Source organism: Camelus ferus, chromosome 22, assembly GCF_009834535.1.
Source record: "Camelus ferus isolate YT-003-E chromosome 22, BCGSAC_Cfer_1.0, whole genome shotgun sequence".
NCBI lineage: Eukaryota > Metazoa > Chordata > Mammalia > Artiodactyla > Camelidae > Camelus > Camelus ferus.
This window is the reverse complement of record NC_045717.1, coordinates 16,709,340-16,727,742: the sequence shown is the minus strand read 5'-3', so window position 1 is coordinate 16,727,742 and position 18,403 is coordinate 16,709,340. Positions and strand designations below refer to the sequence as shown.

The following is an 18,403-nucleotide window of genomic DNA, read 5'->3' as shown; positions in this document are numbered from 1 at the left end:
CCCAGGGCTGGATTGGCTTAGGACCCAGAATTGCCCAGCATGGAGTGGGTACAGTGAGGGTGGGGGTAGGTACATCCCTGTCCACTCTGCCCCCACACACTAACAACTACTCGCAGGTCCTGCCAGGTATCTGCCCTGTATCCCGCCTCCAAAGCCAGCTAGGACTTTTGTCTTCTACCTCCACTCCCGGGACAGCCCCTACAGAAACCACCAGCTCTGGGGGACTTGGCCCCAGGGGAACTGGGAGGACACAGGTGCAGGGTGGGTGGAGCAGGGCAGGGCGAGAAGCAGGCATCCCACACCCACACCAGGACCAGGCTCTGGCTTCTGACCCCAGACAGCTGGCCTCCACAGCATTCAGGTCCCTCACAGGCCACCCTGCTCCAGGGTGCCCCTGAGCTGAGGAACCTTAAGGGGTTGTGTGGAGGGGAGGGGTGTTTGCTTCACTCTCAAGGGAGTGCAGGAGACGGCAGCAGAATGGGCGGGCAGCCCTCCAGCCCCCTGGACAAGCAGCAGCAGCAGCACCTGAGGGGTGAGTGGAGTGGGAAGGGACTGGAATTTGGCAGGTGAGGTTCAGGGCTGGGTTGTCAGGTACACAGGATGCCCTATTAATGTGAATTTCAGATAAGCAATGAATATTTTTAGTATAAGTGTGTCCCAAATTTTGCATGAGGGCATACTTATGCTAAAAAAAGTATTCCTTATTTACCTGAAATTCAAATTTCATTGGTGTTGTGTACCTTTATTTGGTAAATCTGGTAATCCTACTCAGGGCATGGGTTCGGGGTGGAGGGCATGGGGCCAGGTAGGAAGTGCCCCAAGCCCAGCCAGATCTTCCCAGGTGGGCAGGGACCAATAGGCCCCTCCGTGTGAACCCCCGGGATCAAGTCACAATTCCTGATTTGAGTCAAAGAAGAGCCAGTGTCCTCCATCCTCCGTATACACAGTTGAGCACTTACTGTGTTCTGGGCACTAAGGATATGGTGGGCTCATGACCTAGACCAGGAAACAAGGTCAAGTTATCATTATACAAATAGATTCAATAAGAAACTGCAAAGTGTTGAATTATTTTTCCTGTAGTGGCTTAAACAAGATAAAGACGTATTGCTCTCCTATAGAGGGGTACAGTGGCAGGCAGGCTGATAAAAGTGAGGCAACCCACTTCCTTCCATCTTATGGTTTCTACCATGCATGGCTTCTGTGCCTGAGGTCACTTCATGACAGAATGACTGCTGGAGTTCCAGTCATCGGGTCCACATTCTAAGCAGCAAGATAGATATATATTAACATATAGGCAAGTGCACACATCTTCGGGGAACAACCTGAAGAACTTAAACACTTGTGTAATCACCTAGATCAGGATACAGAGCACTTCCATCACCTCAGAAAGTTCCTTTGTGCCGAGCGAAGCTTTTAAAAGATTTTGAAAATCAACCCAGGTAAGGGCCACAAGGAAACTTTTGACTGTAATGGATCTGTTCTTTTTCTTGATTGTGTTGATGATTTTATGGGTGTGTGCATGTGTCAGACTTATTAAATTCTATGCTTTATATGATTAAGGTGTGCTGGACATCTGTTATAAATTAAACCTGAGTCCTTTACCTTCAGGGACCCCCAACCACTATGTGGATGGAAACAGGCTGTGGAGGATTAAGGGTGAATGGAATTGGAGCATGTCTTTTTTGGGCAGTTTTGGGGTGCAGGTAGGAGCCCACAAGTGGCTTCCCTGCTTGTTCTGCCCTCACCCTCTGGCAGGTTGGGAAAGCCTGATACAGCCATCTCCCCATTCTTTTGTCCTTGCAGGCCAAGTGGACATCCTGCTGAGGAACTTCCTGCCCTGCTACCGCGGGCAGCTGGCAGCCTCTGTCCTGCGGAAGATCTCGATAGAGCTGGGCCCTCAGGAGCCTGTGGGATGTCAGCTGCTGCAGAGCAAAGTGGGTGCTGCGATGGGGGAGGGGGTGCTGAGTGGGTGAGTCTGGGGAGGCCGTGTGTTCGTTCAAGGGGCCCTCCTCTCACATTTGCCCTCACTGATGCCACGACCTGGGGTGACTATTAAAAAATCGTTCTTTGAACAGACATTAGCTGGGCATCTACTGCGTGCCATATCGTGGGGCAGGATGCTGGGGACACAGTAGTGACTGAGACAGATCCTTCTCTGCCCTGCAGGGCTCACTGTCTAATTGGAGGAAATGACTAACCAGTATGATGTTAACATATCATGATGCAGGATAACTTCTGAGAATTGCTAGGAAGACAGGAGGAAGGGCGGTGTTGGGGAGGAGCCTGATCTGGAGCTCAGAATGGGAGGGCATTCTAGGCAGAGGGCACAGCCAACGTGAAAGCCCTGGAGTTGGGAAAAACGTGGCCTGACAGAGTGCAGCATCCAAGAGCACAACATGTGCATTGGACCCCCAAGCCTTTTCATGCGCCACCCTCCCCCTTCCTCCTCATGCTTTGGCTGCTACTTCTTCCAAGAAGCCTACCTTGATTACCACTGCTCCCGCCTGAGTCAGGCACCTCCTCTGGAACCCCCATCCATTGCTTCTCCAGCTCAGACCTGGGTCACACATTCGCCACTCCCATCTGTCTGCTTTGGGAGGACCGGGACCAGACCTTGTCTCCCCCTCCCCCTGACCCCTTGTGTCTACATGGTGCCTGCACTTAGTAGAGGCTCAGAAAGTGTTTGTCATGACACAAAAGAGGCTGGAACTGCCAGGCCCCTGTTCCAAATGTCTCCTGAGCTGGCATATGGCGCCCAGGATCTCCCCACGTCCTGTACAACTTAGTCCTCACCAGCTCGGGTGATGGATTTTTGACCAGAGAGGAAACCAATATACAGAGAAGTGAAGTGACCTGACTGCAGTCACACTGCCAGCAATGGGCAGAGGCCTGATTTGAACCCAGAGCCCACACTCCTTATGACACTGGGTCCCCTGCCCCAATCAGGGCTCTGAGATTTTTCCTACTTCTCTCAGATGCCGCTTCTCCCATCTGTGCCTGCCCTGGGGTGGGGGCTCCCTGATACAGAGCCCCTCCCACCTGGGACTCCCCTTGTCCCACTTGGGGCATCATGGGGCCTGAGGGTCGCCCCCGCCTGTGCCTTTAGCCACCTGCTGGTCCCAACCACTTGGGCCTGGGCACAGCTGACATTGAGGTTTAAGCAGCATGGAGAGATTTCCCCTCGCTTCAGTTGGAACATTTTCTTTAATATTTATTTTATTATTTTTACTTTTATTTTGTTTTTCTTTGGTGGTGAGGTAATTAAGGTTTTATTTGCTTATTTATTTAATGCAGGTACTGGGGATTGAACCCAGGACCTCTCATGCACACTAAGCACACACTCTACCACTAAGCTATACCCTCTCCCCATACTTATTTTAGATATTTGCATTAGGTATATAATTTGTATAATAATGTTTTAACAATATTACAGTGAAAAATCTCAGATCTAGGAAGAAGGATGGAGAATCAGTTAAGAAACATCTGAGTTCTCAGTCTGTGCCGAAGAATCAAAACATCACAACTGCTGTTCATTTAGTCATCAAATATTTAATGAGCACCAGCTATGTGCCAGATGCTACTCTGGAACCCAGTGGTGAAAGAAATGCATGCAATTCAGGTGGCCAGGTAGACAGAAGAGGGACAAAGAAAACCAAACAAGGTGATGTCCCACCCTGCTTGAGCTAAGGGTCTATGGAAGGAGGCCTGACTGTTTCTCATAAAGTTAAACTACACTGGCTCCACGACCCCACAATCCCACTTGTATCAGTTAGCTATGCTGTGTAACAATATACCACACAATCAATGCCTAAAATTATGCACGGTTATCGTCTCACAGTTGCTGTGGGTCAGGAATCTAAACAGGGCTTTGCTGGGTCCTTTCTTTCAGAGTCTCTCACAGGCTGCGATCAAGATATTGGCCAGGGCTGGGGTCTCATCTGAGGCTAAAATGGGGAAGGGCCCCCTTGCAAGTAAATTTGGGGAACTGAACAAATTCAGTTTGTATTTCAAGGGGCTGCTAACAAGTGCAGGCTGTAAGCGTGCTTGATAAAGAATAACAACACTATACCAGCGGAGCCCAAGCACCCTATACTTGGTGGTGCCCTGGTCACGGCAGGAGCTGTCTGGGTGGTCTGGATACCTGGATACTGGCCCATGTCCCTGACACCTGCCTGCCCCTCCTCTCACAGAAGCTGCCCCGAGTCCGTGAGCACCGAGGGCCCCTGACCCAGCTACAGGGCCACCCACCCCAGTGGCAGCCAATCTTCTGTGTCCTGCGTGGGGATGGCCGGCTGGAGTGGTTCAGCCACAGGGAGGTGAGTGAGTAGGCCGCACCCCTTAACCTTTGGCCTCTCCATCCCCCAACCCCAGGATGGATTTCAGGTCTAGGTCTCAGTTTACCCCATCTTTTTCTTCAGTCATTGACTATGAACGGAGGTCACCTGTGTGCTTGACCCGGGGGTGGGCAACCATCTCCTGTTGTGCCTGGTGGGTAAACTGAGGCCCAGGCTGGGAGTAGGGATTCATTCACGATTGTCAACAGAACTGGGGTTGAAACCATGTGACACTTTTGCATATCAGGCCCGTGTCCTGCTTCCCAGCTGCAGAATTAAGGCAGGTCACTAGTCTCCTTGGGACTCAGTTTCCTCTTCTGTGAAAAGGGATGATGATGGTCCATGCCTTACGGGGTATGAGGATTTAATGAAATAATCCTCAGACAGCACTTGGGTACTGGCCTTGCACACAGTGGGTGCTGGCTGCTCAGCTATGGGGGAGGGAGGGAGGAGGTGAGGAAGGGCCGGGCAGAGGAGGGAGGGGTGGAGGCAAGGAGGTGGGGTGGAAGACTTCCCCAGCTAAACCAAAACCTTCCCTTGATCCCACATGCGGATATAGAAGCCACAGTTTAGACCTGTTCCAAGCCAGTTCTTTGGATGCCTTTTGTAGGAATATGAAAATGGTGACCGTCCTCTGGGCTCTACGGCACTGACAGGGTACACAGTCCTGACTTCCCAGCGTGAATATCTCCGCCTCTTGGATGCTCTCTGCCCAGACTCCTCAGGTAAGGGTCCCAGGGACCTCAAAAGCAGGTTTCTTCACTTTAGCACTGTTGACACTGGGGCCAGATCATTCTCTGCAGTGGGGGCTGCCCTGTGCTTCACACAGTATCCTTGGTCTCCAACTACATGCCAGTAGCACCCTACACCCCAAGTATGACAACCAAATATATCTCCAGACATGGCCCAGTGTCCCAAGGAGCAGCATTGCCTGTGGGGGAGCACCCCAGCTCTAAAAAGAAACACCTATTCTTGTCAGGATGAGAGGTCACCAGAGCAGAATCAAAGTGGCAAATGGTAAGGGAGGGGGAGGGTATACTCAAATGGTAGAGCTCATGCTTGGCATACACAAGGTCCTGGGTTCAATCCCCAGTACCTCCTCTAAAAATAAATAAATAAATAAGTAAACCTGATTACTTCCCCTACAAAAACATAACAAAGTAACAAAGGGTAAAAACAATAAAATCTGATGTCAGCAAACATATGGGGAGAAGGAAACTGGTAGGAGGAGAATCACACAGACTTGTTAAAGGGTTTATTTGTTCAGTCCAGTGTTTCCAGGAGGGTTCTCCTTCTCTCCCTCCCTCCATCCCTCTCCTCCCTCTCCACCCCCTGCTTTTTTCTTCTCCCCTGCCCTTTTTCTTCTCCCCTGCCCCCCTCCTCCTCTGTCTGAATAGGTAAGGTGCAGCGTAACTGGGCTGTCATGCACCCTATGAGGACCTGCATCATCTCATCACTAACTACCCTGTTTCACAGATGAGAACATTGATGCCAAGGACTGTCACACAGTTAGTCGGGGACAGACCAGAATTGCACCCTTTGCTTCACTGAGAGGCTACCGCCTGCCTAAGGATGCGAAGATGTAGCATCAAGAGTCTTCAGAAATGTTGATGATGTTGAAAACATCAGAATCCACCCAAATACCCATTCTTTGGGGTTGATTGAATAAATTATGGCCTGGCCCTTAGAAAGCATGTTGTCCCAGTCAGAAGCAGGAGCCAAAAGGCCAGTTATAGACCAGAAACGTCCACCTTGTTTTAAAAAATGCACCCCACACAGCTCTGTGCAGATTTAAAAATCTGGAGTAATATCCCCCAGATGGTTCATAGCTATTATTATCTCTGAGGACTGAGGTGGAAGGGCTGGATGACCAGGACCAGGAATCATCCACCTTCTGGATTATTGTCTTACTGCCATCTCTATGTATGACTCTGGAATTCAGAACAGAACACCAAGGATGTAGGAGACCCCAATTAAATTCGTCAAAATTAAATCCACTCAGTTTTGTCCTCCCAACAGCTCTAGGTCATCGGTATGACTTTTTAGCCCATTTTACAGGTAGGAAAACTGAGGTTCAGGGAGATGCAAAACTGTGCCAAGAGCTAGAAAATGACCTGGCCGGACTCAAGCCTGGGCCAAGCTGACTCCAGCACCCCACGGGAAGCAGGGCTCAGATCACATGCCAACTCTGACAGATCGCTGGCCCAGGCTGCAGTGTTAAGGAGGGTGCTGAGGCTGGGAAGCAATGCTGGGATGGATTGCTGATGTCTGCCCTGGGCACACCTCCCCCTGAGACAGAGCTAAAATAAGGATAGAGCAACTATAATAGCCTGGCTCACACTTATTGAGAAACTGATGGAGTCTGGAGCTCCTCTAAGTATTTCATGGTTATTTTCTCCCAGTGAATGAATGATTGTAGAGTGGATGAATGAATGAGGATGTGACCTCCTGTCTTCTTTCAGGAGACCATGCACAGGAAGAGCCTGATACCCTCTTGGAGATGCCTGTGAGCTTCCCCTTGTTCCTGCAGCATCCCTTCCGCCGGCATCTCTGTTTCTCTGCGGCCACAGGGGAGATGCAGCGTGCCTGGAGGCTAGCCCTGCAGGGCGGCATCCGGCTTCGTGGCACAGGTGGGTCCTGGGAAAGGGCAGGAGCTCAGAGTCTGGGTTCAGATGGCTCTGCTCCTGCTGGCTGTGAGATCCTCTGCAAGCCTCAATTTCCTTATCTATAAAATGGACTGTGGGAGAAGACAGAGATACAACCCTGTGGGAGCTTAGCTGGGGGAATCAGGGAGGGCTTCTCAGAGGAGGGGATGTCATAGCTGGGGTCTGAAAAAGATAAGAGGCCAGCTAGGTCAGGTAAAGAAGAGGAACAGTAAACAACAAGGACTTACTGTATAGCACAGGGAACTATATTCAGTATCTTATAATAACCTATAATGAAAAAGAATATGAAAAATAATATATAACTGAATCACTATGTTGTACACCAGAAAATAACACAATATTGTAAATTGACTGTATTTCTATAATCAACTATACTTATAAAAAAAGATACATTCATCTCAATGTTTAAAGCAGCACTATTTACAATTGTCAAGATATGGAAGAAACCTAAGCGTCCATCAACAGATTAACAAAGAAGATGTGGTGTCTATCTACAAGGGAATACTACTCACCCATAAAAGAATGGAATCTTGCCCTTTGCAGCAACATGGGTGGACTTGGAGGGCATTATGCTAAATGAAATAAGATAGAGAAAGACAAATATTTTTACGTATATGTATTCCCACTTATACGTGGAATCTAAAAATACAACAAACTAGTGAATAAAACAAAAAAGAAGCAGACTCAGATATAGAGAACAAACTAGTGGTTAACAGTGGGAAGAGGGAAGGGGGAGGGGCAATATAGGGGTAAGGAATTAAGAGGTACAAATTATTGGCATAAAATAAGCTATAAGGATATATTGTACAACACAGGGAATATAACCAACATTTTATCATAACTATAAATGGAGTATAATCTTTAAAAATTATGAATCAGTATATTGTACACTTGTAATTTGTGTGTATAAAAACGTGTGAATCACTATATTGTGCACCTGTAACTTATATAATATTGTATAGAACACAACAAAACAAAACAACAACCCTGGCAACTGGAGACTGCAGTGGGACCTGGGCTGTGACTGCCCACAGGGAATGCCTTTTCCTAAGTGGTATAAATGCCCCACATGGGCTGGTGATGGGCTTAAGGGAGCATGTTCCTGGCTGAGGGCACTTCTTGGGCAAAGTCTGGAAGTGGGTGAGACTTGGCTGTTGGGACCTGGCGAGGAGGTGGAAGGCTTCCTCCTCAGGCGATGGGGAGCCAGGTAGATATGAGAACAGGGGAGGGATGGGCGGGCACTGAGGAGCCGCCACCCTCAGTTCTGCAGCGAAGTCAAGCCCCCGCAGCCCGTGCCTTTCTGGACGCTATACGGCTCTACCGGCAGCAGCAAGGCCACTTTGGCGACGACAACGTGACTCTGGGCTCGGACGCCGAGGTCAGTGCCCGCGCAAGGCCTCACCCGGGACCCCTAGGACCCCTCTCGGTCCACCGTGGCAACCATGGTCTCCACTCCCGCAGGTGCTGACCGCGGTACTGATGCAGGAGCTACAACCAGCGTTGCGAGCCCAGACCTTGCCCAGCCTGCGCGGAGCCCCCCGAGCCCGGGCCTGGGCCTGGACGAAGGTAGGCGCGGGGTCGCGGAGGTGGGGCAGGGACACGCAGGAGACCGCGGAGAGGGACAGAAACCGGACCTTGGTGCCCAGCTTCGCCCTCCCTGCGACTGTCGCCCAACCTCTCTCCCCATCTCTCTGCGTCTCTGTCTCTGTCTCTGTCTCTCTGTCCCCTCACCCCCGCCCCATCTCGGGCTTCTACCGCGCCCCTGGCGGTGTGGGGTCCCTTCCGGCCGTCTGGGCAGCTACTAGACGCCGTCCACGCCGCCGTCCTAGCCGGGGCCTCCGCGGGGCTCCGCGCCTTCCAGCCAGAAAAGGACGAGCTGCTTGTGGGCCTAGAGAAGACGATCCGTCCAGACGCGGACCAGATGCTGAGGCTGCGGGCGCGCGTGGCTGGGAGGCTGCGAGGTGAGGTCTGGGGGCGTGGCCTGTAGGGGCGTGGCCTGAGTGGGAAGGGTGGGGCCGAGAGCCTGAGAAGAAGGGGTATGAGCTGCAGGGCCTTTGGTTTGGGACCCAGCAGAGGCCGACCAGAAAGGAAAGGGCGGGGCCTAAGTAGGAGAATGGGCGCGACCTTGAGATAGTCTCGAGGGGGCGAGACGGGGCGGGGTTAAGAGGGAGGGCGGAGCCCCGGGAAGGGGGTGGGCCAGGAATAGAGTGGGTGAGACCCGAGACCGGGTTGGGAGAGGCGCGGAGGCGTTGGCGGTAAGCAGGCCTGACCCGGGTTGTGGGTTGTCCGGTCAGAGGTCAGACGGCGGAGATGGCTCCCATTCAGCTCAGTAACAAAGAGACCCGGGTTGGAATCCCGACTCTACCTTCCAGAGTGAGCCTTTGAGCCGATCCCCATCGCACTTGAAGCCTCCGTTTTCTCATCTGTAAAACGGAGTAGAAGAGGTTGCTCGGAGTCTGCACTCCCGACCACCTAGCCCTCTTGAGCTCAGGGCCGCACTCCCTCCCCGCTACCACCCATTTGCGGAGTACCTAGAGAAGACGATCCAGGCCAGTGTCTTCCACTCACAGCTGCAGTCCAGGGCCCCCTTGATTCGTGCCTGCACAGGAAGGTGGACGCGCAGCTGCCCCCGCTCACTCAGACACTGCTGAGCACCGTGGAAGCCGAACTCGCAGCCGTGCAGACCCTCCTAACCCAGGGCATGGGCCGTCTGTCCCGCCACCTGCGTGGGAGCCCCTCGGGCACCCAACTGCGGAAGGAGGTGAGCTCTAGTGGATGGGGGTTCATCGGGCCTATGGACAGCATATTAACTTTATAGAAGAGTTGCGTGAACATTGCATCTTGATTGAAAAATCTCTGAACTTTGCTCTAGGCTACTTTTTACTTACGGTGGACTGCCATGATATGGTCACTGTGGCACAGATTATAACATGGGAGAAAGGAGTAAGATGACATGATTAGCATTTTAGTAAGATCAGTCTGGAGTTACCTTCCTGGCAAACTCTTCCTCCTCCCGTTCTCCTGTTTGGTCACAGCCCACCCCATCTCCTGAGCCAAAGTTCTGCTCCACGCAGGTCAGCTCAGTTCTACTGATGTTAAATGAGAGCCTACCAGGTATCAGGAAGCCTTCAACTTGTTAAACCTCTGTTGACCTTTAAAATAAAATAGCCAGTTATTTTACCAGCAAAATGTTTTTTGGGGGACTAGCAGAGGAATTGCAATCTGGGACATGCAGGCTACAGCAAAATCACAAGCAAGCTCAGCAAAGGAGAGGAACAATACTTTGTAGAGAAAAAGGAGGGTGTTAGGAGGGGCTGCTTTGAAGGTAAGTCCACTGGAGAAAAGCAAGAGTGCAGGGTGGTGACAGCTTCTCATTGGCTAAATGGTGGTAGTTTCTCATTGGTTGGGGCTGTTGCTGGGAATGAGAAAATCTTCCCCTGCTAGAGTGGTAAAGTAGTAACCTTCTTCTTGTTGGAGATGCAAGGTGTGCCTCTTCCTGCCTGGGATCTGCAGAGGGCAAGGAGTGGCAGTGCATGAGCACTCCCCCTTCAGGGCTTTGAGATTTCATTTTAAGTGAAGTTTCCCTTTACCGATTTTCACATCTCCATTTCATAATCACCTCCTCTAGAAACTTCCCCTGGTCCTTTCTGCATCTGCTGCTGCCTGTGCTTCCCTCCTCCCAGAATTGTTTTCACACCGCTGTAGTTGTTTGTCTATCCTCTGTCTCCCTGAACTTTTTTCCGTGAGCAGGTTGAGAGCAAACAGTATGTTGGATTATTCCATTTTTGCAACCATAGGACCCAGCACAAAGAGAGCATCAGGCAATGGGCATAGATGCAACAAGGATCTGAGTTGCCCATTTCGCCTCAGTCATGGCAGCACCACATGTTATTTTTTTCACATTTTACCATTTTATGCCCATCACCCATACCACATTGTAACTTTTATTATGCATTTTTTTGGTGATAACTGAAGTGGGATGTGTTTTCATTTGCATTTCTCTTTCAATGGATTGGCTGTGAGGTCCTTGGCCCCACCTTTCCATTGGCTGGTGGTGTTTTTCTCACCCGACGGCCATTGAAACATAGGTTTACTCATTTGGGGAGATGCCATGGGACCCAGAGTTGATGCAGATCTGCTACCGTGAGGCTGAGCAGAGCCAGGGACGCCTGGGGCAGCTGGCAGCACCATTTGGCTTCTTCGGAACACAAAGCCTGGTATTTGGAGCCCAGGATCTGGCACAGCAGGTGAGGATGAGTGGGAGACTGGGAGGCACAGATGGCAGCCTCCACTGAGCAGGTGCCATGTGTGTGCCGGGGAGCCCACGATGACCGACACAGACCTGGCCTTCCTTTGGGCCCTCCCAGGCTCCCAGTGTCATGAAGACATGAGCTCATGACCAGGCAGTGACTATGCATGGTGGACAGGGTTTTGGTGGGGACACGCAAAGGTGCTATGGGAAACCTAAGGAGACACCCGATCCATCTCCAAGGTTGGGAGGGCTTCCAAGAGGAAAGGACCGCTAGGCTGGGGCAGCAAGGGGGAAGAATGGGAATGGGGCATGCCCTAGGTAGTGTGGATAGTCCCTGGGAGGTGAGAGAGCTTGTCTGCATTTGGGGAAAGTGAAGCAATTTAGAGACACTGGGCTGTAGGTTTGAGGAGGGCAAAAATGTGGGAGATGTGCCAAGTGAGGTGGCAGTGGGGGACTGGATCAGGGCCTTGAGTGTGGGGCTAAGAGGGCTGGGCTCTGTCTGAGGGCAATGGGAGCCACAGCAGGTATGTGAGCAGGGCAGGGCCATGACCAGATTCAAAGTTTTTTAGAAAGCCATGCCTGCTATGGGGAGCAGTGGCTGTCAGGGGCAGGAGTGGAGGAGGCATGGAGAAGGTCTGAACCAGATTGGGTTGGTGGAGAGAAGCAGGATTGTTTTTTAAAGGTGAAGGGGATGGGACTTGCTAATAGACACGGTGAGTGAAAGAGACAGGAATTCAGAAGGCCCAGCGCTGCCTGGCGAGGTTGTTCAGTTTGTGTACTGCACAAGAGCGCTCAGCCAAGGAGGCTGAACTCTGGGCAGCACTCTGCTCCCCAGGTTGGGCACCCTGGCACCATCCTCCAGAGGTTTTCTGCCACTTTGCACATAGGTCCCCACTGATTGGATGAGCCCCAGGTCCTGAGAGGAGGAGGAGGGTACTGTTTCTTGAGACAAGAGGAAGATTGGGGGAAAGAGCTGGTCAGGGCAGGCTGGATGCTGAGAAGGTTTCAGCCAGGCAGGCATGGGCTCCAGAAACAGCATGGGTGCCTGGGGCTCATTCCAGCATCTCTTCTCACAGCTCATGGCTGACGCCGTGGCCACCTTCCTGCAGCTGGCCGACCAGTGTCTGACTACAGCCCTGGACCGTGACCAGGCCGCTCAGCAGCTGGAGAAAGTCAGGGGGCGTGTGTTAAAGGTGAGGTCCACGGGGAGGCCATGGCAGTGGCCCTGGGTGCTCAGATGTTTACTGGACCAGCTGCCCTGTGTGTCACGCAGAAATTCCAGTCGGATAGTGGCTCAGCGAGGAGGCAGTTCATCCACGGGTGGCTGCTCGGCATCTTCTTGCCCTTTGTGTTGAGCCAGCTGGAGCCAAGCTGCAAAGCGGTGAGCTGATGGAGGACAGGTCCTTTAGAGCAATCAAGTGCCTGTATCTTTCTGTAAGGTGGGAAGAGTGTTCTCTTCGTCACAGAGCCACTGTGACAATTAGAGACTTTTGTTCCCTGAGCCCTGGGGCTAAATTGGATAGCTCTTCTGGGCTCCCACAATACCCTCTGCTTCTCCCATGACAATGTTCAGTGTTTGCCACTTGAGAGCTGGGATGGGGTCCCATGCGTCGCATATCAGCAGGTGACACAGGCTTCAGGGAAGGGAGTGGGGAGAGGAGGAGTGTACGTGTGTGTGTGGGGGGTGCTGAGTGGTTAGGGAGGCTCTCCCTGAGATGACACTTAAGAAGCAGTGAACTGAAGCCATGAGCCATGTCCCAGGGAAGGGTGTTCCAGGCAGAGAGTCTAGCATGTGCAAAGGTCCTGAGGTAGGTCTATGCCTTGTGTGTTGGAGAAACAGTGAGGAGGCAAGTGTGGAGCTTGCTGAACAAGGGGGTAGGAAGGAGATGAGGACAGAGGTCTCAGGGGCCTGGCTACACAAGGCTTCAGGGCACCAGGAAGTGGTCCACATCAGGGGTCAGGCAGGAAGTGTCTGTAAGGCGTCCTAGCAGAGACACCTGTACTATTCCTATTGAGGGGTGATGCGCTTTGTTTTGTAAATTCTCCACAACAATCTGAGGGAATAATGAATCAAGGAGTTCATTTTAAAGATGAGGAAACTGAATTCTAAGGATCCCTAGCTAAGCAAGGTCAGAGCTGGGGCGTGAACCCATGTCCCACATAGCCCACCCCTCCAGCCCAGCCCCTAAACTGCCTTGCTTCCAGGAGCTGTCTGAGTTTGAAGGGGAAGTCCTTGCTGTGGGCAGCCCTGCTCTGACCATCGAGGGCATCTATGAGGAAGTTGTCCGGGGAGTCCTGCTGCAGAGGATCAATGGAGGTGAGCCCCGCCCCCTGCAGCTCAAGGGAGCCTGGTGAACCCTGGCTGTGTATTCTGAGTCCTACCTGGGTCCCAGTTGCCTCTCACTTCCTGTGAACACTAGCCCTTTGACTGAGGGCTGGGATTAGGACAGAAGGGGTCTGGGGTGGGTGAGCCTAGAGGGGCCATGTTGGAGCCTCCCTGAAGGAGGGGACATTGGAGTAAGTTTTGCAGGGTGTGTGTAGGAGTTCTTAAGATGAGAGAAGGGAGGCAAAATTTTAAAAACTGGGGATAGACATCTACTTTAAAAAAATTATTTTGGAAGAAGTAATTAGGTTTATTTGTTTATTTTAATGGAAGTACTGGGGATTGAAGCCAGGATCTCGTGCACGCTAAGCATGTGCTCTGCCACTGAGCTATACCCTTCCCGTAGACATTTACATTTATTCATTCAACAACCTCTCCCTGCTTTATTCTGGGCTGGCATTGAGGCCCCAAGAGTACTTGGATTCAACTGAAGGTCAGCCTCTCAGGATTTCCTGGGCTAAGAAGAGCTTCCTGAACCCCCTTTTCTCCCTTTCACCTCATCTCTTCCTTCATGACCCAATGTCTGTGACCATGGAGACATGGAGAGACTTGTGTACCAGCAGGGGGATGAACAATTTGTATGGTGATTCAGGGAGTGTCACAGCATCCACGTGGCTGACACAGGAGGAAGGAGAGGAGGCTGGAGGCTGCTGGGGTAGCCATGCAGGACCTTGAATGACAGGCAGAGGAGTTTAGACATTTGGCAGCAGGCAATCAGGAGCCATGGAGGGTGTGTGAGCAGAGAACAACAGTGGCCAGGCTGGAAGCTAGGGAGGATGCTGAGGGTGTGGTCTTGGGGGCAAAGGATGGACTTGAGCAGGGGTAGCAACCAAGGGGATGGAGCCCAGGCCTGAGGAGGAGGCAGAAGCCAGAGGCTGTTGTTGGCCTGGGGTGTCACTGAGTGCATAGGAGGGACCACAAACCTGAGGATGGTGCAGAAATAAAGGAGAGGAGCCCAAAAAGCCTGATTTGAAGGACACAAAGAGGAAGAAAGGATGCAGAAGGAGCAATTGGAGAGATGGGAGAAACCCAGACATAGCAGCGTTCTGGGAGCCAGGAAATAAAGGTGACAAGTGTCCTTGGTCTGTGGGTGGCCAAGCAAAAAGAACCTGGTTCCCTTACATTTTAAATGGAAAAAGGCTATTCTCTGATTGGAAAAAAAATTTTTTCAGAAACAAGTTTCTATTCCTAGAGGTTTTACATGTCCTTGAGGGGAGTTGGGGGTTGGAGGGGGGTGTCTGTCTTCAATTGATTTGTGATGGCTGTTTGGAACACTGTGTAGGAAGGTGGAGCAGGTAGCATCCAGGCTCAGGGAAAGTGTGGGGATCGGCTAGCAATGTCTGCCATGGGCAGAGGCATGGAGAGAGGCTCATGTGGGCCACTAGTTTAGGGGTCCTGGTTGAGACATCTCCTCCATCCTTTGCCCTCTGTGACCTCTCTGGGAAAATTCATGAAAACCCTGGAATGCTGGGGTTTATACAGATGGGCCGAGGAGTTTATCTCTTTTGTTTTTGTTTTTTGTTTGTTTGAGGGGAGGGGATTAGGTTTATTTATTTATTTATTTTAATGGAGGTACTGGGAATTGAACCCAGGAACTTAGCTGTACCCTCCTCCCCATCTTTTATTTTAGAATTGACAAAAGCCCTTGGTGCCAGCAACATGTCCTGCACTCTGGATGGCTGCTTGGAGGCTCCATGGGACCAGGCAGGTGCAGGTGAGGACCTCACAGGTTCTTACCCCAAGCCAGTGAATTGCTGGCGGGTGGCGGGGGGGGGGCAGTGTTGGGTATACAAGATGGCTATGAGCATGGATTCCTGGATGGAACAGCATGCACCTTGTCTCCTGACCTTGGCCAAGTTTGTGGTGAACTAGGGCAATGGGGAGCCACACAGTATGCCCGAGCTACAGAGGTACCCTCTGACGTGCACTTGAATTTGTGTCCCGTCTCTTCTTGCCAGCACTCTGTGGAGACTCTCCCTGTGGCTACTGGTTCCCAACACTGGTGGGAGAGGTTGTGGTGATGGGAGCCTTGGGTTTACCTCGAGAAAGCTCTCTAGTAAGATGAGTGCAGGGAGCTGTGCTTAGGGGCACAGCTTCCTACAGTGAGCTGCTTGTTGGAGCAGTAAATGCATCTAGGGCAGAGGCTGGCACTGGTCTTGGTGAAGGGATCCTGAACTCCAGCCCTAAGATGGAAATATTTCATGAGGACGTCCCTGAAATGGGGCAGGAAACAACTGGGCCAACTAGAAGAGGACCAGTGGGCAGGCGGCTTAAAATGTGGATGTTCAGAACCCAGGGCAGATGAAGGGATTCTAGAGCAGCTCACAGCTCAACCCCCTCGAATATCACTGCTTGGAGAGCCTTGTGAGCCCACCCAGTTAAGCAGCTCCCACATTCTTCACCCACAGAAACTCTGAGATAATAAATGTATATAGTTTTCAGTGGCTAACTTCTGGTGTCATTTGTTATGCCACAATAGCTAACTAATACACTCCCTAGCTGATTTGGGGCAGCAGCTCATAGTCCGTTGTTGCAGATAAACTGATGAATATTTACACTCATAGGGATAAATGAAGATTAAACAGACTTCTGAGGGTGGGGTGGAGGAATAGCTCAGTGGTAGAGCACGTGCTCAATGCACAAGGTCCTGGGTTCAATCTCCAGTACCTCCAATAAAAAATAATTAAATAAAATATGACACAAATGAAGTTATTTACAAAACAGACACAGACTCACAGATATAGAAACAAAAAACAACAACAAAATAGACTTCTGGGTGTCAGAATCTCTGGAGATTTGCAACTTGAGGATGAGAGATTGTTGATGGGCTGCTTAATCTATTTAACCAGAACCTAACTGATGATGGGGTTTTGCTTCTAGTCTTTTGCACTAACAGCTAACACCACAGTGAATGACCTTGTATATATTTCTCCTGCAAGTGCATGTCCTTGGGTAAATCCCCCAAGGTGAAATCTCACAGTTTACAGCATGCATGTTTGTCATTTCAATGGCAGTCTCTAGAGTGCTGTTCATCAGGATGGTCCCATCTGGTGCCTGTCATCTATGTATAGGTGGCCCATCTCCCCACAGGCTGAGCTGATTTGGGATTTCTCAGATCTTCTGGGTGAAAAATGATGTCTTGGCATCATTTTAATGGTAGATCTTATTGGGGATGAGGTGGAGAATCTTATCATGTGTTTAGGAGCTTCTCTGTGAACCTCCATTTCTCTCTGTGACCTACTTATCTGCTGGGTACTTGTACATTTCTATTACTTTTTTGGGGGTGGGAGTATTAGATTTATTTATTTATGTATTTTCAAAGGAGTTTCCTAGGACTGAACCCAGGACCTCATGCATGGTAAGCATACATTCTACCATTGAGCTATACCCTCCCCACCCAATTTTTTTTTTTAATAGAAGTACTGGGGATTGACCCCAGGACCTCACACATGCTAAGCATGCATTCTACCACTGAGCTAAACTCCACCCCCTCTATTAAGTTTTTATTGTTAAGCCTTCATTTACTGGGTATGTATTATGTGCCAGGTATTTGATGTGTCCAGATATTTTGGCATCCTATGATACTTCCCATTTTACAGATGTGGAAACTGAGGCTCAGAGAGGGACTTGCTCCAGGCAACCAGGCTCCAGCACCGAGATCCGGCCACTCTGCCCACTGCCTCCTCCAGGGACACTCCAGAGCTGAATCACTGCCCACATTCATTGTTGTTTCCAATGGATAAATGTCTACTAGTGGAATTTCTGAGTCAAAGCATATGTACCATTTCAAGGCTTTTATAACCTCCCACACACCTCCACCTGACTCCTCTCCAGAAAGGATATGCCTTATTTACTCCCACCAGCAAACTTTGTGCATATTCTCCATATCCTTTCCAAATACTAGAAATGTTCATAAAAGAAAAAACTGACAACTTGATAGAATACAAATTTCATTGTTTCATTTGGAATTTCTTTCATGACTAAATTGAACCTAAAAATATGTTTATTAACCATTTATATATTTGTGTGTTTATACGTTTTGTTTTAGTGAATTTCCTCTTCATGGCTTTTACCTACTTTTGTCTTCAGGAGATTTTATCTTTTGCTTATTGATCTTTAATAACTCGTTGCATATTAAGGATATTAACACTTTGTTCTGCAGGCTATAGATTTTTTTTTTCTCAGATTCCTGTGGGCCTTTTGGGTTTGTCTATTTGCTCTAAATCTTAATTTGGTATCAAGTTTCCCAGCTGAGAATAGAGCTTTTATTGGCTTCCTTCTGCTTGCCAGAAAAGTCATCTGTCCACTGGAGGTTGGCAGCTTCTCCACATCACAAGTCTTCCAGCTGCTCTGGAGTAGGTTCCGGAGGGATTTCCCCAGTGTTTTTCTCAGTTCAGCTTTCAGAGAGGGAAATGCACACGCCATGGTTTCCTCTCATTCTGCCTGGGAATTTTCATCCTTCCCTGAGAGAATGAGACTTTCGTCACTTTTCCTGACTTTTGCCCTACTGTCCTTTGCCCACATTGAGGACACACTATCTGTGCCCTGAATTTTACTTAACAATATTGAGCCTCTCCCCCACCACTCACGTGAATATAGATTTGAGCATCATTCTTAAAACTTCATTTTTAAGAATGCCACGAAAATGATCAATTAGAAAATAGATTATTGGGTAACAATCTTCTTGTAGCATTTCTATGGGAACGCCCACTTGCCTCTGGAGCAAGTGCTCAGCACGTTCCATCTTCACATCAACTTTGCGGGGTCG

The 18,403-nt window shown here is 50.2% G+C and overlaps 1 protein-coding gene across 3 annotated transcripts; it reads left to right on the top strand.

Moving 5' to 3' along the window:
• Window positions 1-322: 322 nt before the first annotated feature.
• NIBAN3 (niban apoptosis regulator 3) lies at window positions 323-17,583 on the top strand. 3 transcript variants are annotated; one of them, XM_032465307.1, is made up of 15 exons: window positions 323-532; window positions 1,804-1,934; window positions 4,191-4,316; window positions 4,945-5,059; window positions 6,797-6,964; window positions 8,263-8,378; window positions 8,462-8,566; window positions 8,799-8,961; window positions 9,571-9,761; window positions 11,089-11,247; window positions 12,329-12,445; window positions 12,526-12,633; window positions 13,458-13,569; window positions 15,266-15,349; window positions 17,235-17,583. In XM_032465307.1, exons 1-15 carry the CDS (start codon window positions 478-480, stop codon window positions 17,339-17,341), a joined length of 1,857 nt encoding a protein of 618 aa, XP_032321198.1. In that variant the 5' UTR covers window positions 323-477; the 3' UTR covers window positions 17,342-17,583. The 3 variants fall into 3 exon arrangements, with proteins under 3 accessions (XP_032321198.1, XP_032321199.1, XP_032321197.1); XM_032465308.1 differs by lacking the exon at window positions 12,526-12,633; XM_032465306.1 differs by lacking the exon at window positions 15,266-15,349 and having other exon boundaries at window positions 348-532.
• The last annotated feature ends 820 nt before the right edge of the window (window positions 17,584-18,403 follow it).

Coding starts and splice junctions, on each gene's coding strand:
- NIBAN3 (XM_032465307.1), top strand. CDS start 478: ATGGGCGGGCAGCCCTCCAGCCCCCTGGACAAGCAGCAGCAGCAGCAC. Junction 8,379..8,461: donor CTCTGGGCTCGGACGCCGAG/GTCAGTGCCCGC, acceptor CCACTCCCGCAG/GTGCTGACCGCGGTACTGAT. Junction 12,634..13,457: donor TGGAGCCAAGCTGCAAAGCG/GTGAGCTGATGG, acceptor CCTTGCTTCCAG/GAGCTGTCTGAGTTTGAAGG.